The sequence below is a fragment of the Pundamilia nyererei genome, unplaced genomic scaffold, assembly GCF_000239375.1.
Source record: "Pundamilia nyererei isolate P.nyererei 1_Seehausen unplaced genomic scaffold, PunNye1.0 scaffold00038, whole genome shotgun sequence".
Lineage (NCBI taxonomy): Eukaryota > Metazoa > Chordata > Actinopteri > Cichliformes > Cichlidae > Pundamilia > Pundamilia nyererei.
The window spans coordinates 917,999-936,966 of NW_005187439.1; the positions used below are offsets into that span (position 1 = coordinate 917,999).

Consider the following 18,968-nt stretch of genomic DNA (forward strand, 5'->3'; position numbering starts at 1 on the left):
AAACCTCACACCAGGATTTCTATAATATTGTACTGGCAAATTTATTTCAGCTTATTAGAAACTCTGATGAGCCTTTCTGGAACTGGAAACGCTGCAGTTTCCCATCATCACAGTTAATCGACTCAGAGTTTAGGTGGAGACTCTCAGGCCCCTGAGAGGTATACGACAAAGGAAGTTCAACACAGCTGGACCATTTTGTGTTAGCTGGCTTAACAAAACCTAAAACCACAGCTTTCAGATGGTGGTTAGAGGCAGCTTTCTGCTTCAGGCTTTGTGCTTGTTTCACACATTAATCCTTATGAGCGCTGCCTACTCCAATCAGACATCATCAAGTGATGATGATAAAATATTATAGTCAAAATATTGTAAATAAGAGATTAACGCTGTAGAAAATTGTTAAATTGTTGGGATTTAGTGCACAGAGCGGTAAAATAAATACTTTAATTCAAGTTAATATATTCTAATTTTACAGTTTATTTGTAACTTGATCCTTCTACATTAGGGCTCTGAAACTTTAAGCTTTATAAGTAAAACTATATAAATATTAATGAATACTGTTCTCTACGAGATGTGGAAATTACACACTGGTTTGCAGCTGGGTTTGATTTGGTGGTTTCAACAAGATGCACATATAAAACACGTGTTTACATCAGATAATCTACACAGCACTTAAAATCATGCTGTAATCAGTGAAAACATGGCACCTACAGACAGCTTATACTGAAACTCTCTGAGGACACAGAAAAACAATTCGAGCATTAATTAAATATAGAATAAATATATATACATGAAGTCATCGTGAAAAACAAAAAGGTAAACATGAATTATGATGCCAGTGTGTCACACAGCTTATAACCTCCTTAGTGAATGAACATCGTCTGCACATGAGGACAGCTAAACAAGCTGTGAACATCAGCAAACAGCTGCTTTTTCAGTTTAAACCTATAGAAACAGAACAGCGTTTATATGGAGTCAGGCTCTGAATCGAAGCCCAGTACTCACTACAATTAATTCTGCTTTTAGACACTTCCAACTCCTGCTGGAAAAATCTGGCTCTTTGGCTGATAAACACTCAACTAACCCTGTCTGCCATTTAGTGCAGAGCATGTAAGGTATTCAGAAGCATTTTGAGCATTTTCTGTTAAAAGGCTGGTTTCTGCAGGCAAAAATGACTCAGGGAGCAGTGAGTGTGAAATAAAATGGAAAGGTTTAGGTCCAGGCAGCCAAACAAAAAGCTGACTCGCTGATAAAGCTCAGTGAGGCCAGGAGGAGCTGCAGGTTTAGCTGATAACACTCCTCACTGGATTCATCACTCGAGCTTTGTCACGTTGTTTTGACGTAGTCAAGAAGTTGCTCTCACTTCACTCTTTAAACTGCAAACTCTTTCTCCGGCTGCTTTCATACGTTCAGGCGAACCAATGAGCACAAACACTTGATGACTCGCTGACCTGCAGCATCAGATCAAACTGTAGCGCTTTTAACTTTTTTCCTACCTCCCGGTGACCCGACACATTGTTTTTATCTCTAGGCCTTCCAGCTCGAGCCTCTTTTGCAAATTTACATTAAGGTATAAATTAAGATCCCACCTGTCTGCACAACAGGTACCTGCAATGTGAACAAACATCCTCTATATAAAGGTACAAAGAACTAGCGTTATATAATCGATTTTCAAAATAAAATCATTTGCCAGATAAAATAACACAGAGGTGTTTGGGCTAATCCAGCGAATGACAAATCATCACAACATCACAAACACAACAACACAAAGCACTCCCACTAATCATTTTTACAGGAAAAAAACCGCTTCATCAATTAGTGAATTAAAATTAAATTAATCTGAAATACTTCTGACAATAAAACGATCCTGTCACTTTACAGGAAAAAAATATTGTGAAGCCAGAATTCACATGAGATTAATAATAATAATCGATTAACTGAGAAAATAATTAACAACAAACATTCACCGTCTCGTAGCTCCACTACCTAACATGTCGAGATAAAACCAGAGAGAGTCATAGCAACAACAGTATACTGTGTACTAGAAAGAAAAAAAATAATGCACACAAAAATATATCATAAGTCAACCCAGAAAACGTACCAGCTCCAGACGAGCCCGACAGAGTTTTTGTTCTGTATATAAAGTGCAGTGAATTAATAAAATGTGTGTTTGGAGTGCTGGCGCTAAATCTGAACATCCCTCATTAAAACACAGTCAGAGACGTTTGTTGCATGTCAAACCCCAAAATTTCTGTCTTTCTTCTAATAAAGGAAGAAAAAAAATCTTAACATTTGCAAAAAATGCTAATAAAAGAAACCAATGAGCTGCATAAGAAAAAGAAAAAAAAAGACTACACGAAGTGATGCCTCCGTGTTATACGATTCATTATGGTCAAGCAAAACAAGACATTTTAAATGTGACCCTAGACGATGGAAAAATAATCTATCCATCACGGAGCTAAACATTTAATCACTTACAAAAACTAAAATGTATAAAGAAGCAGTCTGAAAGTGTGATTCCCCTCAATCAGAAAACACTGAGGATGTGGTCGCACATCATTAATACGAGCGTTATATCTGTTTCTTTAGACATTTTTAATTTTCCATTCGACATTATTTATGCAACCCATGAAGGTTATTTAATAAGATGAAGTGTTTCCTCATCAATTAAAAACAAACACATTATGTTCAGTACTAGAACAATAATAAATATTCTTGACGACCCTGCAGAAACAGTGTCCTCTGTAAAGTACCTAAATAGATCTGGTTTGGTTGCCTAGGCCTCAGTTAAATGTGCAAAGACACTGGGTTAGGCGGTAAAAAAAGCTGCTTGCAGGGTTAAAACTGAAGCTTTTATAGTGTGCTGAGCATCTAAAGAACCAGCCTGTTAAAAGCAGTCTGAATATTTTTAGACAACAGTCAAGGCTTTTTGCAAAAGACGACCATTCGCTTAGCAGGGAGAGCGAGAGAGAAAGCCATCAGTTTAGGTTCAGCATCTCCTAAATTTTTCACCGCTTTTGACCAGAAGTCAGTTTAGAAGTCAGAGTACTGGGACCACGTGTATGAAAGATAATATGAGAGGAGAGAAGGAGAGTGAGGACTGAGAAGAGGAAGAACATGCAGGAAACTGTCAGGACTGTTGCCTTTCACACCCAAATAATAAACACATAGACACAGTACACACATACAGTGAATATGATAACACTTAAAAGGCAGATTTACCTTCCAAATACTGAGTGCTTCCTGTCGAGGTAGGTGCACGATCGAAATGTGATGAAGCTGGAGGGAGAATTTTTTTTAAAAGTTACACAAGTTTTGGAAATAGTAGCCAGTCTTATTTTACAAATTATGAAAAATACCCTTCAATAATACACACAGGCTAAAAAAGCTAAAGCAGGGAGGTTTAAAAGACTGGAAATAGTGGAAACAAGGAACTGTGGAATATTAGCTGAATGATCAGAGAGCTCTTTTGTGACAAAATTTGCCCCAGTTGGCTTTTATAACAGATATTTAACACTAAACAGCAAGAAAGTAAAAAGAACTAATGGCTGTGCTGTTAACACGAGTTTCTGTGTACGCTCAGCAGAGACAACGACACAGACGAAACACAACATAATTCCCTGCTGGCTGACTTTCTGGGCAACTGTTCTAAGTTTAGGAAAAATATGTCTTACAACTGAGATTTGTTGGTGTTTGGACCAGAGTTTGCCATGCTGAGAATCCCCCGGCCGGTATGGGATAGGTTGGGGCGAAACTCATCCTTGAAAGGTTTTCCCCAGAAGGATTCGCCTCCTGAGGATGGAGAAAGAATGACCGAGAGAAGGAAAACAACAGAAAACATTACGTCACGATGGACAACAGAAACAGTCAAGTCCTTAATAACATATTTGCTTCAGAGTCCTAATTGACGTGCAGTTTTAACACTTTCTTGCGCTCTGGTAACGTGGCTGAAAATGTTTCTGCAGGTAAAGCTTCAATATTTGCTCAGGCTAAACCTTTTACACTGCAGACACTGGGTCATGTTAGCAGCAACTGTTGACGGATGCTGTACATCCTGCTGTCCAGCTTTCAAGGTCTTGGGATTAAGCATCCTGGCTCACTGGCTGTGTTTACTGGGCGCTATTCTCATTTTGAAGATATATAAGTCTGAGGTAAAAAGTAAGCAAGTAAAGTAAGTTAAATATATTTATATAGCACTTTTCTCTCTCATATCCATCCACTCATTAACCACAGAAGGCTAAATAATTACCGATATTCTCTCTTCACGCTTTAGAGAGAAATAAACTCAGCTGTGTTTGTGTGGGGGGACGGTGACCTCCTCCCCACCAGGACAAAGTTGGTTTTGGTTATAGCATGGCTGCTATATGGAGCCCAAATCATGCAGAATACATGGTGAGTGAATGATTTCGTAATACATTTTAGAAAGACTGAGTATGGTCATACAACGTTATATTTATGTTTTGGGGTTTTTTCCTAATTTGCGCACTACTTTTTAATATACTCTAGTTCACTTCTTCTTGCTGAGGCTTGTACTGCTGTAACATGAGGAATTAATAAAGCCCTTGTATGCCTGACGAGTTTTTTCTTCGTTTAGAAAGTAAATCTAAATTAACCCGGGTCCAGTTTGGGGCTGGCAGCCGTCTGAGCAAAGACATGATATCTCCAGTGTGTTCTGCCCCAGGGTTTCCTAACCGGGTTTTCCTCCTGCTCTGACTCGCCTGAAACACCTCTCGTAGGAGGAGCCCCAGAGGCATCTTAATCAGATTCCCAAACCACCTCAACACGTTGCTTTGATGTGGAGGAGTAGCAGCTCTGACTCCCTTCCACTCCTTCACTTAGGCCAACAAGTCGTTTCTGCCTGAGAACCATGGTCTCAGACTTGGAGGTGCTCCTTCTCATCCCATGTGCTTCACACTCAGCTGCAAAGTGCCCCAGTGAGAGCTGGAGGTTGTTGTTTAATATAATCGAAGAAACCTGTGAAAACTATTAACCGAGCTGGTGACAGAGGACAGTCCTGGCTAACTGGGATAGAGTCCGACTTAACTGCTGCCAATGTGAGCCAGACTCTCTCTATGGTTGTACACAGGCCAGGCAGGGTGTAACAATGACCCCACACTCCCAGAGCACTCCCCACAGTGACCGAGTCCAAGTCCACAAAACACATATAGACCGGTTGGACAAACTCCTACGCTCCCTTAAATATCCTTGAGTGGAAAACAAACCGATCGAGTGTCCCATGACCAGGATGAAAAGTGCACTTTGAGCTTCCTAACCAGATTGGTCATGTGTGTACAGTAAAGAAATGCCTGTCATTTATCCACAGACCCACACGGTTGTATAAATAAACTGTGGTTTCTCGCTGATCCACAGCTGACATGCCCTAAGGGTGGGAAAAGGGAGACTGCTAGCTGGTATAAACAGATGGAAAACGCAACGCAGGTTTCAAAAATAAAAACATCAACAAATGCTTAACAGAAGGCGACACGTCGAGCCTCGAGGACACGCGAGGGTTTTAGTGAGAAACGTGGACGGAAAAACAACTTCGACGTTTGTTAGGAAAAAGGAAACATGTCCAAGTCTTGTTTTCAGCTTTCAGCTCCACATAAGTGCGTGTTATATTTTTATATTGTGAAAGTAACAAATCAAATTAGTTTGTATGAAAACAACTCGAGTTAGCGGCTCTGCCAGTACCACTTATTCAGATTCCTGCACCATGAGAGAGACAGGCAAGAGACCCGGTTGCCCTTGAACACGGAGGCGTGTTGAGAGCCTTCAGCTGTGAATCATTATTCAGACTGACTTCATCATTAAGAATCATCATAATGAGTATACAGGAATACGCACTGCAGGGGCTTATTGGCTCCCAACAGGGGAAAGGATCTGTCGCCCTGAGATGTGTTTCACTGTCCTGCGTGCTGCCAGCTGGTGTACGTGCATGTGTCTCCACGTAGGCACAATATGTACCCGTGAGTGTGTTTGCGATGCATACAACCAACCAATCAATTCTTTAGAGGCTTCTGCAGCCACGACGTTCCCCCGGTGACATTTTTGTATAATTTATAAAGCCGCTGACATTTTACCTCGCTACGAATGGATCGTAAACGAAGGTGAGCGAGAGAGGAGGGCCAAGGGAGAAATTAATTCCCACCAGCGAGTTAACGATTAAATTAAAGTGAAAATCCCTCTGTGGGGAATTTCAAATATTCCTCAAATTAAATCAATGGCACAAACTTAAACTTTGCTCGACCTAAACAGGAAAGAAGGAAGAGACGTGAAGACAGCTTCAGCCTAATAAACATTCTTTTTATTTTTTATCGCATCGGCGATTTCACGGTTCAGTATTTAAAAATCAGCTCTGGCCAAAGCACCTGATCTTGCAGGGTTTTAGATAAATGAAGCTTTTCAAAACTTGGCAAAGCATTAACGCTACAGTGAGCAGTTAGCTGAATGTCATATACAGGAAGTGAAAAAGACAGATTCGCTCAAAACATTTCAGCAATTCCTGAAACTCCTGACAGGAAAGCACTCCAACATGACCTAATAACTTATTTTAACATCACTACCTCCCCATGCACACACAGTATTAATATTTTTTTGACCTTAAAATACACAATTAGTTTTTGTTTTTTTACCTCATGCTTGTATTTGAGATATTCAGAAAACTTCACATTAAACAACACGTGAAACTCATCACATCTGCTTTGGTTTCCACAAAAGGGGCCAAAGCAAAACAACAGTTTGAGAGTCGCACTCCAAACCTTCCCAACAGTTCATTTTATTATACAAACAGCATGCTAGACTGCACCCTACAACGTGCTTTGGGACTATTAAAAGAACAGTTCACCCAAAATCTAATTCATGCCTTTTGGAGATATCGCCTGTAGAGTCGTCTGCCTTTTCTTGAACATAATGGAACAAGATGGCATTTGCTTGCAGGCAGTAAAAAAAAAAGCTATATTTAAAAAAAATGTTTTACAGATCGTCTTTCCAGAAATCATGATCCGATTACTCAAAGGAAACACACGAAAGTATTGTGAACAGTAACTATTTGTAGCACACCGAGCAACTGTATCACCCTGCAAATAAAAATGACGTATCTACCCATGATGAGAGTCTCAATTTAGGGACAGTGTAATGGGTTTTTCTCCTGAGGCTGGCGAGGCTTATTATTCTTTATGATGGGAGTAACAGGCTTGTGTATGACACTATGCCAGAGGCCATCCCAAAAATATCAGAATATTAAAAATGATTAGAGGAATACTTTGCCCACTGTGGATCTGCCAAGATAAGTAACAATCACGTACTTGAAACCTACTGTCTGTCTTAATAGCCTTACAGAAACAAAAGAATCTCAACAGGGGAAAAGAAAGGTTGTAATGTTTTCCATTAAGCGTGTGGCTAGGTGGTTTTCAGCCCTTAAAAAACAACTCTTTCCTAATGGTGTCCATCCTCAGCTGACCTTTATTGCCTGCTTCTTTTGATTGGTGGATGACGACATCAGGAAAAAAACACTTCCTACATGAAACTGTAACAGCAAGTACTGTGGATTTTATGGCTTCAGCGTGTCATGATTTCTGCACAGAGACACTGCTGCTGAACCTTTTAATTTTAAATGCTCTTTTTTTTTTAAAATTCAAAGCCTTTCAAAGGATTAAAGGCATACAGACCGGGCGAGAGCAAGACACAGAGGAAACGTTTGCACTCTTCCTCATTAGGGGGGTGATATCTTTAGCAGACAATAACAAAATCCTGAGAAAGGGAAGTGAGTCAGTAGCAGTTTGGCCTTACATACTCGTACAGCTGTGAGAAAACGAAAATATTTCACATGAATCTACGCATACCCACCTCTAGAGCCAATATCTCCAAAACTGACCCACTGATAATAAATCTATCTATAAAGATAAAGAGCTCTACAAGCCAGTGGGAAAAACACACCAGTTTGATTCTGGATGAACGGCCTCTTTAAGCACTGCAGAGAATCCCTCCTTTAAGTCCGGTTGAAGGTCTGCTAAGGAGTTGTGTGCACACACTGTTCAGTCCAGGTGACGAGGAACATTTTGCCCACAGGCCAGAAATTCTGCACCTCTATAAATCTGTCATGCTGGATGCGTTTTGCATAGAGTTCAGAGACGCCCACAGACACAAAGCTCACTTTGTGCTGCAAACTCTCACATCGGCTCCGACGACACGAAGGCAGGAAATTAACTACATGTGGCCTAGCAGTCAATTACACTTTTGCTTTTAAAGTGGTTGTAAAAGCAGGAAAATTACAGCATATGCTAGATGACTGGTGTTTCACCACAGCCCCATTCAGCACTCTACCCTCAGCCGCCTCTATCCACATCATCTCTGTTGCTTTGTACGCATGTACTCCCGTATTTAGTAACACTCTTGACTTGCAGTATTTGCGCAAAGCTTCCAAAAAGGGACTATTAATGATTCAACCACTCAAATGAATTCAAAATGTAGTTTAAGTGCAGTGCTAATCTTACCTGTGCCTGTGCCAGTCGGGTCTCCTCCTTGAATCTGGAAAAAAGAAAAGAAAAAATGACCTTTGGGTGACCTCAGCTTCCTCTGCTGCACACTGAAAAACTAAATGCGGGTTTTGTTCTGCAATACAGGAACAAATGATACATCGTTTTTAAGTGTTTTTCTTCCCCAAATGTGACTGTAAATTGATTATCTTTTGGATGGGAGGCTTCTGGATGTTTCATCAGTTTTTAAACATGCGATAAACGACACAATTGACAAAACTAAAGTTTCCCTTCTTGCCAAACACCCAACCTGGGGTCACGTTTCCCTGTTAGAAGCCTGACTCAAAGCTTTCCAGGATACTGGCCCCTATTGTTCATTGTAAACTTGCCCGGTGTTCCTATGAGTGATTCTACAGTTCCCTGCATTTCTTTAGTGTTCTTGTTTAAAGAGCTTTCTGAACTTTTGACCACCAGCATCACCGTGGAGCACAGTTTTGTTGAGTGGGCCTCCTGTGCTTCCATGCAGAAAACACTTCTAACGTCTTGATGCATGCTCGACCATCCAGGTAAAGAAATCCCCAAAAAGTGGATTCTGTTCATCTGGATGTTCTCAGTGGGAGAAACGTTTCATCATCATCCAGGTGACGCTGTCGGTCTCAGGTGACTGCAGGTTTCTCCAGCATTATAAACCTTATGACTAAAACTAGCACTGAAAGAACAACGGGCCGCGAGGTCAGTTCCTTGATCATTAATATGTAAATTGTCACGACCATTGATCAACAACCACCGATCAATGGTGATCAGATGAACAGAATCAACTGTTTTTGGACTTTCTTCTAACAGCACAGGCAGCTGATTATTCTGCATTTTGCACTGTTGCCTTTGAAGCCATGTTCTAAAAAGGAGCCAGGGACAGAGAAGAAAAGAACGACTGCAGGGAAAGGGAGAAGACAAAGAGCAGGAGCATGTTTGCTCAGACATAATTTGTGGAAACAGGATATTGTTTTAGGTACGGTTTATGCTATGCACGCCCCAGTGTGCCAGCCGTGCAGTTATGCTTTTTCTGCCACCCTTGTTAACCTGCTTCCCCCTCTCTCATTCCTCCTTACTGCTGATTGGCCATCTTTTGTTGCTGCTGTTTTAACTGTTTTATTTTTCACTAGAATCTGTTCGTGATTGTTGTTAGTGTTCGTTGTTCGTTGAATAGTGCAACACAAATAATAATAAAGTTTTTTAATGCAAAATGCAAAATTTTAATGCAAAAGATCTCTCGTGGCATGAAGGTGGAATCAAACAAACACTGCACCGTCTCGAGTGTACTGGTCTCCCATGTTAGAGCTTTAAAAAGGTGCAAAAGACGACAAAAAGCAATGCTTGTAATGCTTCCCCATTAATATAGTTAATAAGTACACATATTATTCAATTAATATTAAACCTGAATTATTAGACGGCTGCATCATGTTGATGTTCAACACGTCTGTGCCTCTCATGTTTCAAAGTAAAACCACCTCTGGATGTTCAGCGATTCACAGGTCCTGCTTTATAGTCACAGTGCTTTTACTGCCACTACCACAGATTTTAAAGTGTTTGTTGCTATGAAATGATTCTCTGTGAGGCCTCCTCTCCTTTTGGGCTGCGGAGGATAAGCTGAAGGCGCTAGTGGCAGTGTAATTACGTATAAACAATTCACAGCTTGCCAGTGTGAATGAACGCCACAGGACAGAATGAAAAAGGTAACGGTCCTCTTGAGACCAGATGTCCACTCAGAGCCACTTTAATTATGGAAGCAGCAGTTCTGAAATACACAGACGACGGCTGATCAGACTCGCCGCATCATATTCTCGGCCTGTGTTTAAAGCTTAAGCTGAAGAGACGCAAATAAAGTCTATCATGATTACAACAAAAACCAATGTAATAAAACACAGATTCTAATTATTCAGGGGTGGAGGATGAACCCAGATATATTCAGGTCATCCTGACTTCTTCATAATGTGAACTCTAATCACTGTTTAAGCCAATATAAATCCTCCACATTTCAGTTAAAAGGCAGCAGGCCGAGCATAGACCATAATTTCCAAATCCATCAGTTCCATCAGCTGTCTGTTTAAGAGCCAATTTGAAGCTTTTAATGAGTAATTAGAGCATCAGCGCCTGACCACTGCACATGTTCTGCAAACTCTTGACCTCTAATACAGTGAAGTTGCATTGATTTAAAAATCTGTGAAAGGAACTTGTGAATCACAGAGGAAGGTCTCAAAGCTCAATCCAGACACGCATTAATTGGTGGCTTTAGTGTAGGAAGGTAAAAGCAGGAAGGTGTTTTAAGCAGGTATTATTTCCTTACCATGAAATTCCGGATGGACCTGTGGAAGATCGTTCCATCATAGTAGCCCTTTTTGCACAGACGGACGAAATTCTCGCCCGCTTTGGGAACCTTGAGGAAAAATAACGCAGGTGCTTAGCTTTGTGATTTTCTTCTTCACTGCAAGATCAATACTTTTCATTTTATCGCCACTCATTTGATAAGTGCCAGCACGAACAGTCAAAAAGTGCCCACTGTGTCAAACTAGTGTCATATACCAATATATATTTTCTTTCCCACACATATACATAATTGCATAACCTGTTAGCATTTTTCAAGTTCATGATAGTACTTTTGGACAATGACACAATGTTTGTTCTGAAGTTCAGCTTTATTTTGACGTGTTTAACAAAAATATTGCTCTTCCTGTTCAGGAACTGCAGCCGTTTTTATGCATGGTTAAAAAAAAAAGGTACTTATGGAGCTAAGTGTACTTTCACTCCATCCTCCATGTGAATATTTGACTTCTCTTATTGGAGCTTCAGAAAACACTGAACTGGCTGTATTTCAGCTTTCATGCAGCAGTTACTGTCAGCGTGAAGTTTTACATTCACATAAACAAACTGAGTGGCACATTTTCAGCTCTGCCTGACCTGCTACAAAATGTTTGTTGTACCCATAAGTCTGTCATGAAGTAGGGCTCGTAGCGAGAAGGCAGGCTTAGTTCACATCTACAACAGAGCGATTTAAATGTTGAAAAATAAAATGGTTCATTGAAGGTGCTTCCTGGGTTATGAAACTTTTAGACGTCTTGTAAATCATTACAAAACACCAAGCGTCAGGCGCTAATTTTGACTGACTGGTAGTCTGTGAAACGAGGCGGCGACACAGCCCCGAGCAGAAGGCGTGGCTTTGACTATGACGCCGGTCAGGTCTACCGTTATTAATGTCAACAGCCTGGAGGAACACCTCTCTGAGTGTTCGTGCGAGAGAAACACACACCCCCGGCCCGGCAACAACGGTTGGTGGTTTCCCCAGATTTATAAAATACTCAGTTTAAACCTCTTTATTTTAACAGCTCTCTGCTGGTCTTATTTCCACATACATCTTGATTTTGCTGGGGGTGATCAACTCTCTGGCTCCTTTTCCCTCTAACATAAATCCCAGATTTTCCAAGCACTCTGGTACAAAGAGGCTTATTGTTTTAAACCACTAAGTACACACACACACACACACAAAGTAATTTATTTCTATATTTTTGGATATAAAACTGATTTTTGGAATTGAAAAGGACGTCTTAAAATAGTTGTCTAAGGACAAGCTGTCTGGTTCAACAGATTACTACCGCCTCTATGAATAAATACATAACAAATCAATATAAAAGCCTCCTTCTTCCCCCAGTGCTTTAACTTTGATTATTAACCAGTCTCCTGCGTCAGAGACACGTCTGCAAGTCCTCTCCCTCTCGCTGTTGCTGCTCTGTAATAATGGTTAATTTAGCGTGCATGCTTTTGCGTTACTTTGCGAGTCTCTAAAATGCAATTCAATTTAGAAACATGCCTAGGTACCTAAAATTGTCAACAATCAGCTGGTGTCAGCATGGAAACATTTGGTGACGCAGACAAGAAGGAAAAGTAGAAAATGTCCTGATTCACACGTGTTTACAGACTCGCTCACGCTGCCATGCAATCAGGCAGTAATGTGAAAGAGCGGAGGAGCATAAATCCATTAAAATTACTCAATTCATTTACATTTTAGCTGCAGACATTTACTTGTCTGCAGCTGAGATTTTATAGGTCCCACATAATCCACTTCACTAGAATAAATAGTCATCATTGTTTGTGCGTCTTGTTTAACTTTAAACCCACACTCAAAGACAAAAATATCTGACTTTACATTTTCAAAGGTGTTTTTGAATATAATAAAGCTTTGATATCATGGGCGACTGAAGCGCAGGCTCCGTCGGACAATTACAAAAATCCACCCCCTTGCGGACAGCGAGGGTTGGGCAGGCTGAGTGAGCAAACCTTACATGGAGGTGGGATCTGGGTCTGTGTGACTGAATGTGACAGTGAAGCAGCTCTTATTAATTCATAAACAGCAGGCTACGAATAGAGCTGCGATCTTGTGAGGAAACCACTGGGGAGGAAGGCGGGGTGGAGGAGGATGTGGGGCACAGAGGGCAGGTTTGTCTAACTGCTGCAACTTTCCCTTCATTATTCTGATTCGACAGCTCAGAAGCCAATGAAAACCAGACGCACGAGGCGCTCGGTTACCAGGGAAGAAATATGTTCCTGGAGTTCACGCTGGCTCTCAGGAGCCCCCCACCTCTAAGCTTAGAAGGGTGAACACTTTGCCAAGACATAAGTTTGGCAAAGTGTGAGGTGGGGACACTGTCTATTTTCACAGTTTCAGGTGAGTCATCCTAAAAGCTATTTATTTAAACACATGCACCAGGAAAAACTTCATTTGAAAACCTTACAGCGGAGAATGAAATCACCCTGTCACCTGAATCAGAGCCTCACAGGCTGCACTTGTAAAACTATTCGTTTTGGCAGTTAGGATTGCTAATATCCAAGTGAAGCCATCTGCTCCTTTCAGGTTCCACATTGTTTTCATGTAGCCTAATGCAGTGGTTTGGTCCATTGTCTCAATGAACATCTGTTTATGGCCAGCCTCCATTTAAGCCGGTGGTTTTTAAAATGTTATGACAAGAAGCTGAAAGCTTAAACTTTGATTCCTGGTTAGTCTCTTAATAACTGTCAAAAAAAAATGTTCGCTTCTTTGGAACATGTTCGACAAAAACTGCAAACTTGACGTGTGTGCATACTCTACACACCTTATTATACGTTATTCTGACAGCTAAGAAGTGAAAACATGTCCAGTCCCACCTTCTTACGCCCACATCTCACTCACCCATTTGTTCTTGTGCTTACGGCACTTCTGCATTTGCTTCATTTCTCCCACCTGAGAGCTACGTCCAGATTTTATACAGAGATAAAAACAACTCACAAAATCTCAATGCCTGCAGAGACCTAGCTGGCACCGCAAAAACAAAAAGTTATATTTTTTTATTTTCCCACAGTCCTTCCTGTGCTAACTGCTAAGAACTGAAACCCCCGACTTACCCTACAAATTTTAATGAGCTTTTATTTTCTAGTTCTGTCCTGCAATGATCATAAGAAAACATCAATGAGGACTGTTACTATACTAACAGTAAAACCTGCTGAATTGCACTTTCTCCTCAGTTTCTTGTCTTTTCAAAATAAACGTACGACGCTAAACGGCTGAAATCTATTCATTGTATAACACAGATTATTATAATTATTTCCACCTTATCGATTAGCAATTACCATCCAAATTATTCCTACTGTTCATGCGTAAATACGAGCGTTCTTACCTTATCACAGTGCAACTCAAGATTCAGGTCTCCCTTGTTTGTATGCAGGCGTACGTATCCCTTTTTCTTCACATACTGGTAACGCACAGTGTCGTCTGCAATAGCGTCTGTAAAATACGTTTAAATATAAATTTAGTTGACGTGCATATGATGAAAATATTTCACATTTATAGCTGGCACGTCAAGCGGGAACAGTTATTCTGAAAAACAATCTTACGAGTTCATTGATTGTTTTGTGAGTCTCAGCTTGATGTTGGCACAGGTGAGATCTTTGACCTTTAAAGAGCCTGCATGCGTCTGCAGGGAAAGCTGTTATGTAGATTTATGCCTGAGTGTTTTTCTCCTGTTGACAATCTTCAGATCAAAAAGCCGTTTTTAAACATCAGCGTTTAGCTTTTCACTAGAAACACTGGTTTAAAAAAATAAATACAAATCCCTTCTTGTATTTCGCTAAATAAAGAGCTCTGTATAAATATATTTCAAGCCATTTCATCCCTTCTCAGAAACTTGAACTAGGTCACTAAATCCAAACATTGTCCTCCTTTTCTGAAGTGTGCTGAACCTACTATACAGTTGCATAACAGCAAATCTCTTTCATGAAGCAGCTCAGCGGCTGACAGGAGAAGAAAACGACAGTCGAAATAAGCAGCTCCCACTTGCAGCTGCATTTAAACCGTGTGAGCGTGAAGCTGCACTTTCCTTTTTTAAATAAATAAATAAATAAAAAAGAGCACACATGGGCAGCCAGTCGTCCCTGAATGAATGCAGGTTGAAGATGAGCCAAACATTTGTTATTACGGGGACTCTGTGGAGGCTTTGTGTGTGTGATGTGTTCACTTGCCTGCTTCGTGTGTTGTGGCAGGAGTCATAGCCGTGGATGTGAACGAGGCAGAAACTCTTCCTGTGGAGTAATGAGCCTGAGGGGGAAAAAAAGAACAAGATAAAAGTTTAAAAAAGTCATGCCGATCTGTCATATGTCAATAGAGCTCAAAAGGATGCTGAATATAAATATGATTAAGACAAGAGGTTTACTTAATGCTAAATTCTGGGGGTGTTGTTAGCATCTTTATCATGTGGCACTCGTTACGCCCCTCTGCAGCCCCTAATCTCTATGCAGTGGCAGTGCAAGAGTGTTCAGCTGTTGCTAATTGACCACATCTAGTCAGGTGTGGATAAAGGCATACCCGAGGCAGGCTTTCATGTAGACACACTAGCCTTCGTCTTAGTGGTAACAGCTATTTTACCTAACTTGTTACATAGTTGAAAATAAAACCTCTTCTAGTTGAAATTCTGGTGTTACTCTCCATATTTATGTTGCAGCTTTTGAGCCGTTTCGCAACATAACCGGGGGCTCGTCCGGGATATGAAACCGGGGGCTCGTCCGGGATATGAAACCGGGGGCTCGTCCGGGATATGAAACCGGGGGCTCGTCCGGGATATGAAACCGGGATGTCTCACACCCCAAGCAAGAATCATACTCCTAGACTATGATTCTGTTGAGCCGGGTCGTAACAGCATTAAATAACTTTTCTAGTCTTATTGACCACTGGACACACTCATAAGTCATTCTTACACATAAACTTTGCACAACTCTTGATTAAAGTCGTGATATCCAAAACACACAGCACACACCAGGAAAAACTACTACTTTTCTTTGTTTTTAAGTCACCTGAGCAGAGCTAGCAGGAGGCAGGACACGTGAGGCTGCTGACATGTCACCTGTACTATGCAGTATTTGCACTATTCTCATATAAACATAAACTGGTATAATCTGACAGGACTGAAGCTGGCAGGTTCAAGGCTGTTTAATGCCATCTGTTGAGAATTATATAGAACATCAGAGGTGCAACAAATGTGCAAGAACAGCCTTTTAGTAGTCACATCAATGGTGGCAGAATAATCTGGGGTTCTGTATTTTCCCCCAGGACACTTGGATATGCAGCCTGGAGGAGCTGGGGAATGAACCACTGACCTACTGATTCAGGATGACCTGCTTTAAGTCCCAAGGGAGGGGCACAGGTATGGAAAAAAAGCCAGTATGTGGATCTCAAGCTTCTGTGCTGCTTTAGTGTCTTTATATTATTCTAGATGCAGGGAAAATATGTAAAATTTTACAATGTAATTATTACATACTTAAAAAAAACTCATCACTTTCTCTCATTATTGTACATTTTTCTCTACTGTGAAATAATCCCTGGAGCTCAGAGGCAGCCAGGGCAGATATTTCCTCATTAAAAAGGCCTGAAGGTTCATCCACCAGTTGAGGAAGCATCTTCTCCACTCGTCATATCTTTCCATCTTCATTCTCGAATGGCCCCCTCGTTTGCTCTAAAGGGCGTGTGAGCTTTTTCAGGCTCCGCATGATTAAGAGCCGAGAACAGAAAGATTTCTATCACGTTATAATTACGGAGCACCAGAGAAGTTATCTGAGCTTAAATTATAGTAGAAAGCAATTGTTGGATCGTAATATACACCTAACAATACCAGAAACATGTGATAAGGCAGCTAGAGTTATTCAAGTGAAAGAATAACAACTCTGAAGATTAAAGCAGAGAAGTGAAAATGGATTTCAAAAGCTAAAAGTCTGTTCTTCAGTCCCCGCTTAGCATTCTTCTGCTCCAGTTCTTGTGAAGGCGCATGAAAGTGCAGACTTCACCTTGCACGCTCTGTCTGACCTATATTCCCTCTTCTCTCAGATGCTGTCAAAGCGTCACTATGAACTCGACACAGAGAGCGACCAAGGATGAGCTGTGCTGTAAAAATGAGGCACGGCGCAGCATCAAAGGAGAGCTGATAAGAAAGAAGGTGTAGCTGCGGCTCAAATTGAATCAGCCGTCATCCTTCCAGTAATTCAAGGGCACAGTCACGGCGGTAACGTCACCGCCAGTGACCTCCTTTGTTACACATCGGTCTGTGTGTGCGAGTGTTCCCCAGAGGTATGATGACTGAGAGCAGGCCTGGAGGAAGGTTACATTATGTATATGTTGAGTTTTCAAATGGATATAAACATGCTCTACATTTTACTCTCTCTGGTTCTGACACTGATGTTATTTTTTATCAACAATATTTTACATGCAAAATATTATCCATCAATCTCCCTTAGATTACAGTAAATATATTTTATTCTTTGTTGTTTCTGTTCCTGGATACAGCTGGGCTTTATCTGGTGTTTGTTTTTGTTTTCTCATCCACAATACTGTGAATATATTTTCTAATATTTGGCTCCCTCCTGTGGACAAAGTCAAACTAGCACATCTTCACCTGGTTCAGAAGGCTCTCTTAAACCTGCTGCAGTGACGTGACTAAATAACTGAAAAATCTCCTAAATTATGTTAGATTAGTTCTCAGCAATGACATTTGATTAACTGTCAGCTTCATTACTAGTTTTGAGCTTGTCCAAAAGTAAAGAAATATGACATAAAATAATGTAACAATTTAGTGAAACAGGTTCAGGTCACATCCTGTCGGCTTCATTTCAAATCCAGTGTGGTGCCGTGTCGGCAAAACGGAGGAAAAGTGCATCCTTGTCTAAATACTTCTGCACGTGGCTCAGTTTCCATCACCTGGTCTAAATGTTGGGACTTTTCGTTCAGCAGCTTAGAAGCTTGGACACCGGAGCCTGGACAGTTTTTAAATTATTATTTATATTCTTAATAACCATTTATGAGTCTTTGTGATTCAGCATCATATTGGCCAAAGATCCCTATAAGACTAATTCATTGCTCATAGCAAATAAGATGGTGTTTACTAATCAAGTAACCAAACGCAGCAAGATGAGAAGCTCAAGGGTTTAAAATCAGCAGTGAGTTTTTCCAAAGGTGGGAGAAACCAGAGTTTCTGAGAAAACCCATGTAAGCAAAGAGAGAACATCCAACAACCCAAGACCCTCTTACTATGAGACTGCTGTCCAAATATATTATCTAATCTTATTAACTAAAGTCACTTCTAGCAACTTGGTTTTTCAGGCATTTGACTCTACATCACCTTAAGTTAGCGATTAAACTCTGCTGTGGACACAGACAGCTGCAGCTAACAGCAGCTGATGAGATGTCTAAGTCCACCCAAAAGGTGAAGGCGTTGAATTAGAGACTGACCAATATATTAACTGGTATTAAATATTGCAGATAAATTAGTGTGTCTGCATTTATAAAAGAGATGGCAGTAACACCCTTCACCCATCTTGAAGGGTTGATGCTTTTGTCCATCAGGGGGAACTCCGTTTCCAGGAAGAGTCAAGCAGAACATAAACAAGTAAATAAATAACTACACATGCGTCAGGGAACTCTGTTTAGGTTTTTACATGTGAAAGAAAACATATCAGATTTTTAAATCACTAAATATTGGCATCGGTTTTAAAAATCCCATAGTGGTCAGGCTCTAGTCTGCACTATAAATGGAGAACGAGTGGAATCTGACTCCACCTTCAGGTTTCTGGGCACCCACATGTCCACTGACCATGTCCTACAACACCATCGCCCTGGTAAAGAAGGCCCAGCAGCAGCTGCACTTCCTCGTGTCCTGAGGAAGAAGAACCAGCTGCTGCTGGCCTTCTACTGCTCCTCAGTAGAGAGCGTGTGCTCCTCCTACCTGGGTGTTTGGTACGCAGGGGTCACGAGGACAATGTAACAACTTGGAAACGATTCCGTGTGTTCCCTAATAATCCACCCTGGATGACACACGGAGTTCAACAACTTATTCGAACAAGGAACAACGCTTTCAAATCCGGGGACCAGGAGGCATACAGTGCTGCCAGGGCCAACCTGAGAAGAGGCATCAAGACTGCCAAGCAGCAGCA

At 41.0% G+C, this 18,968-nt stretch overlaps 1 protein-coding gene across 1 annotated transcript in view; it reads right to left on the reverse strand.

Annotated features, from left to right (window-relative positions):
- ppil2 (peptidylprolyl isomerase (cyclophilin)-like 2) overlaps positions 1 to 18,968 on the reverse strand; it is a 29,691-nt gene that overhangs the window by 4,322 nt on the left and 6,401 nt on the right. The window contains exons 11-16 of the mRNA XM_005730530.1: positions 15,015 to 15,090; positions 14,174 to 14,280; positions 10,816 to 10,905; positions 8,490 to 8,523; positions 3,672 to 3,789; positions 3,220 to 3,276 (exon numbers count right to left, since the gene is read on the reverse strand). Coding sequence (XP_005730587.1) covers positions 3,220 to 3,276; positions 3,672 to 3,789; positions 8,490 to 8,523; positions 10,816 to 10,905; positions 14,174 to 14,280; positions 15,015 to 15,090 — 482 coding nt within the window. The remainder of the gene's footprint in view (positions 1 to 3,219; positions 3,277 to 3,671; positions 3,790 to 8,489; positions 8,524 to 10,815; positions 10,906 to 14,173; positions 14,281 to 15,014; positions 15,091 to 18,968) is intronic.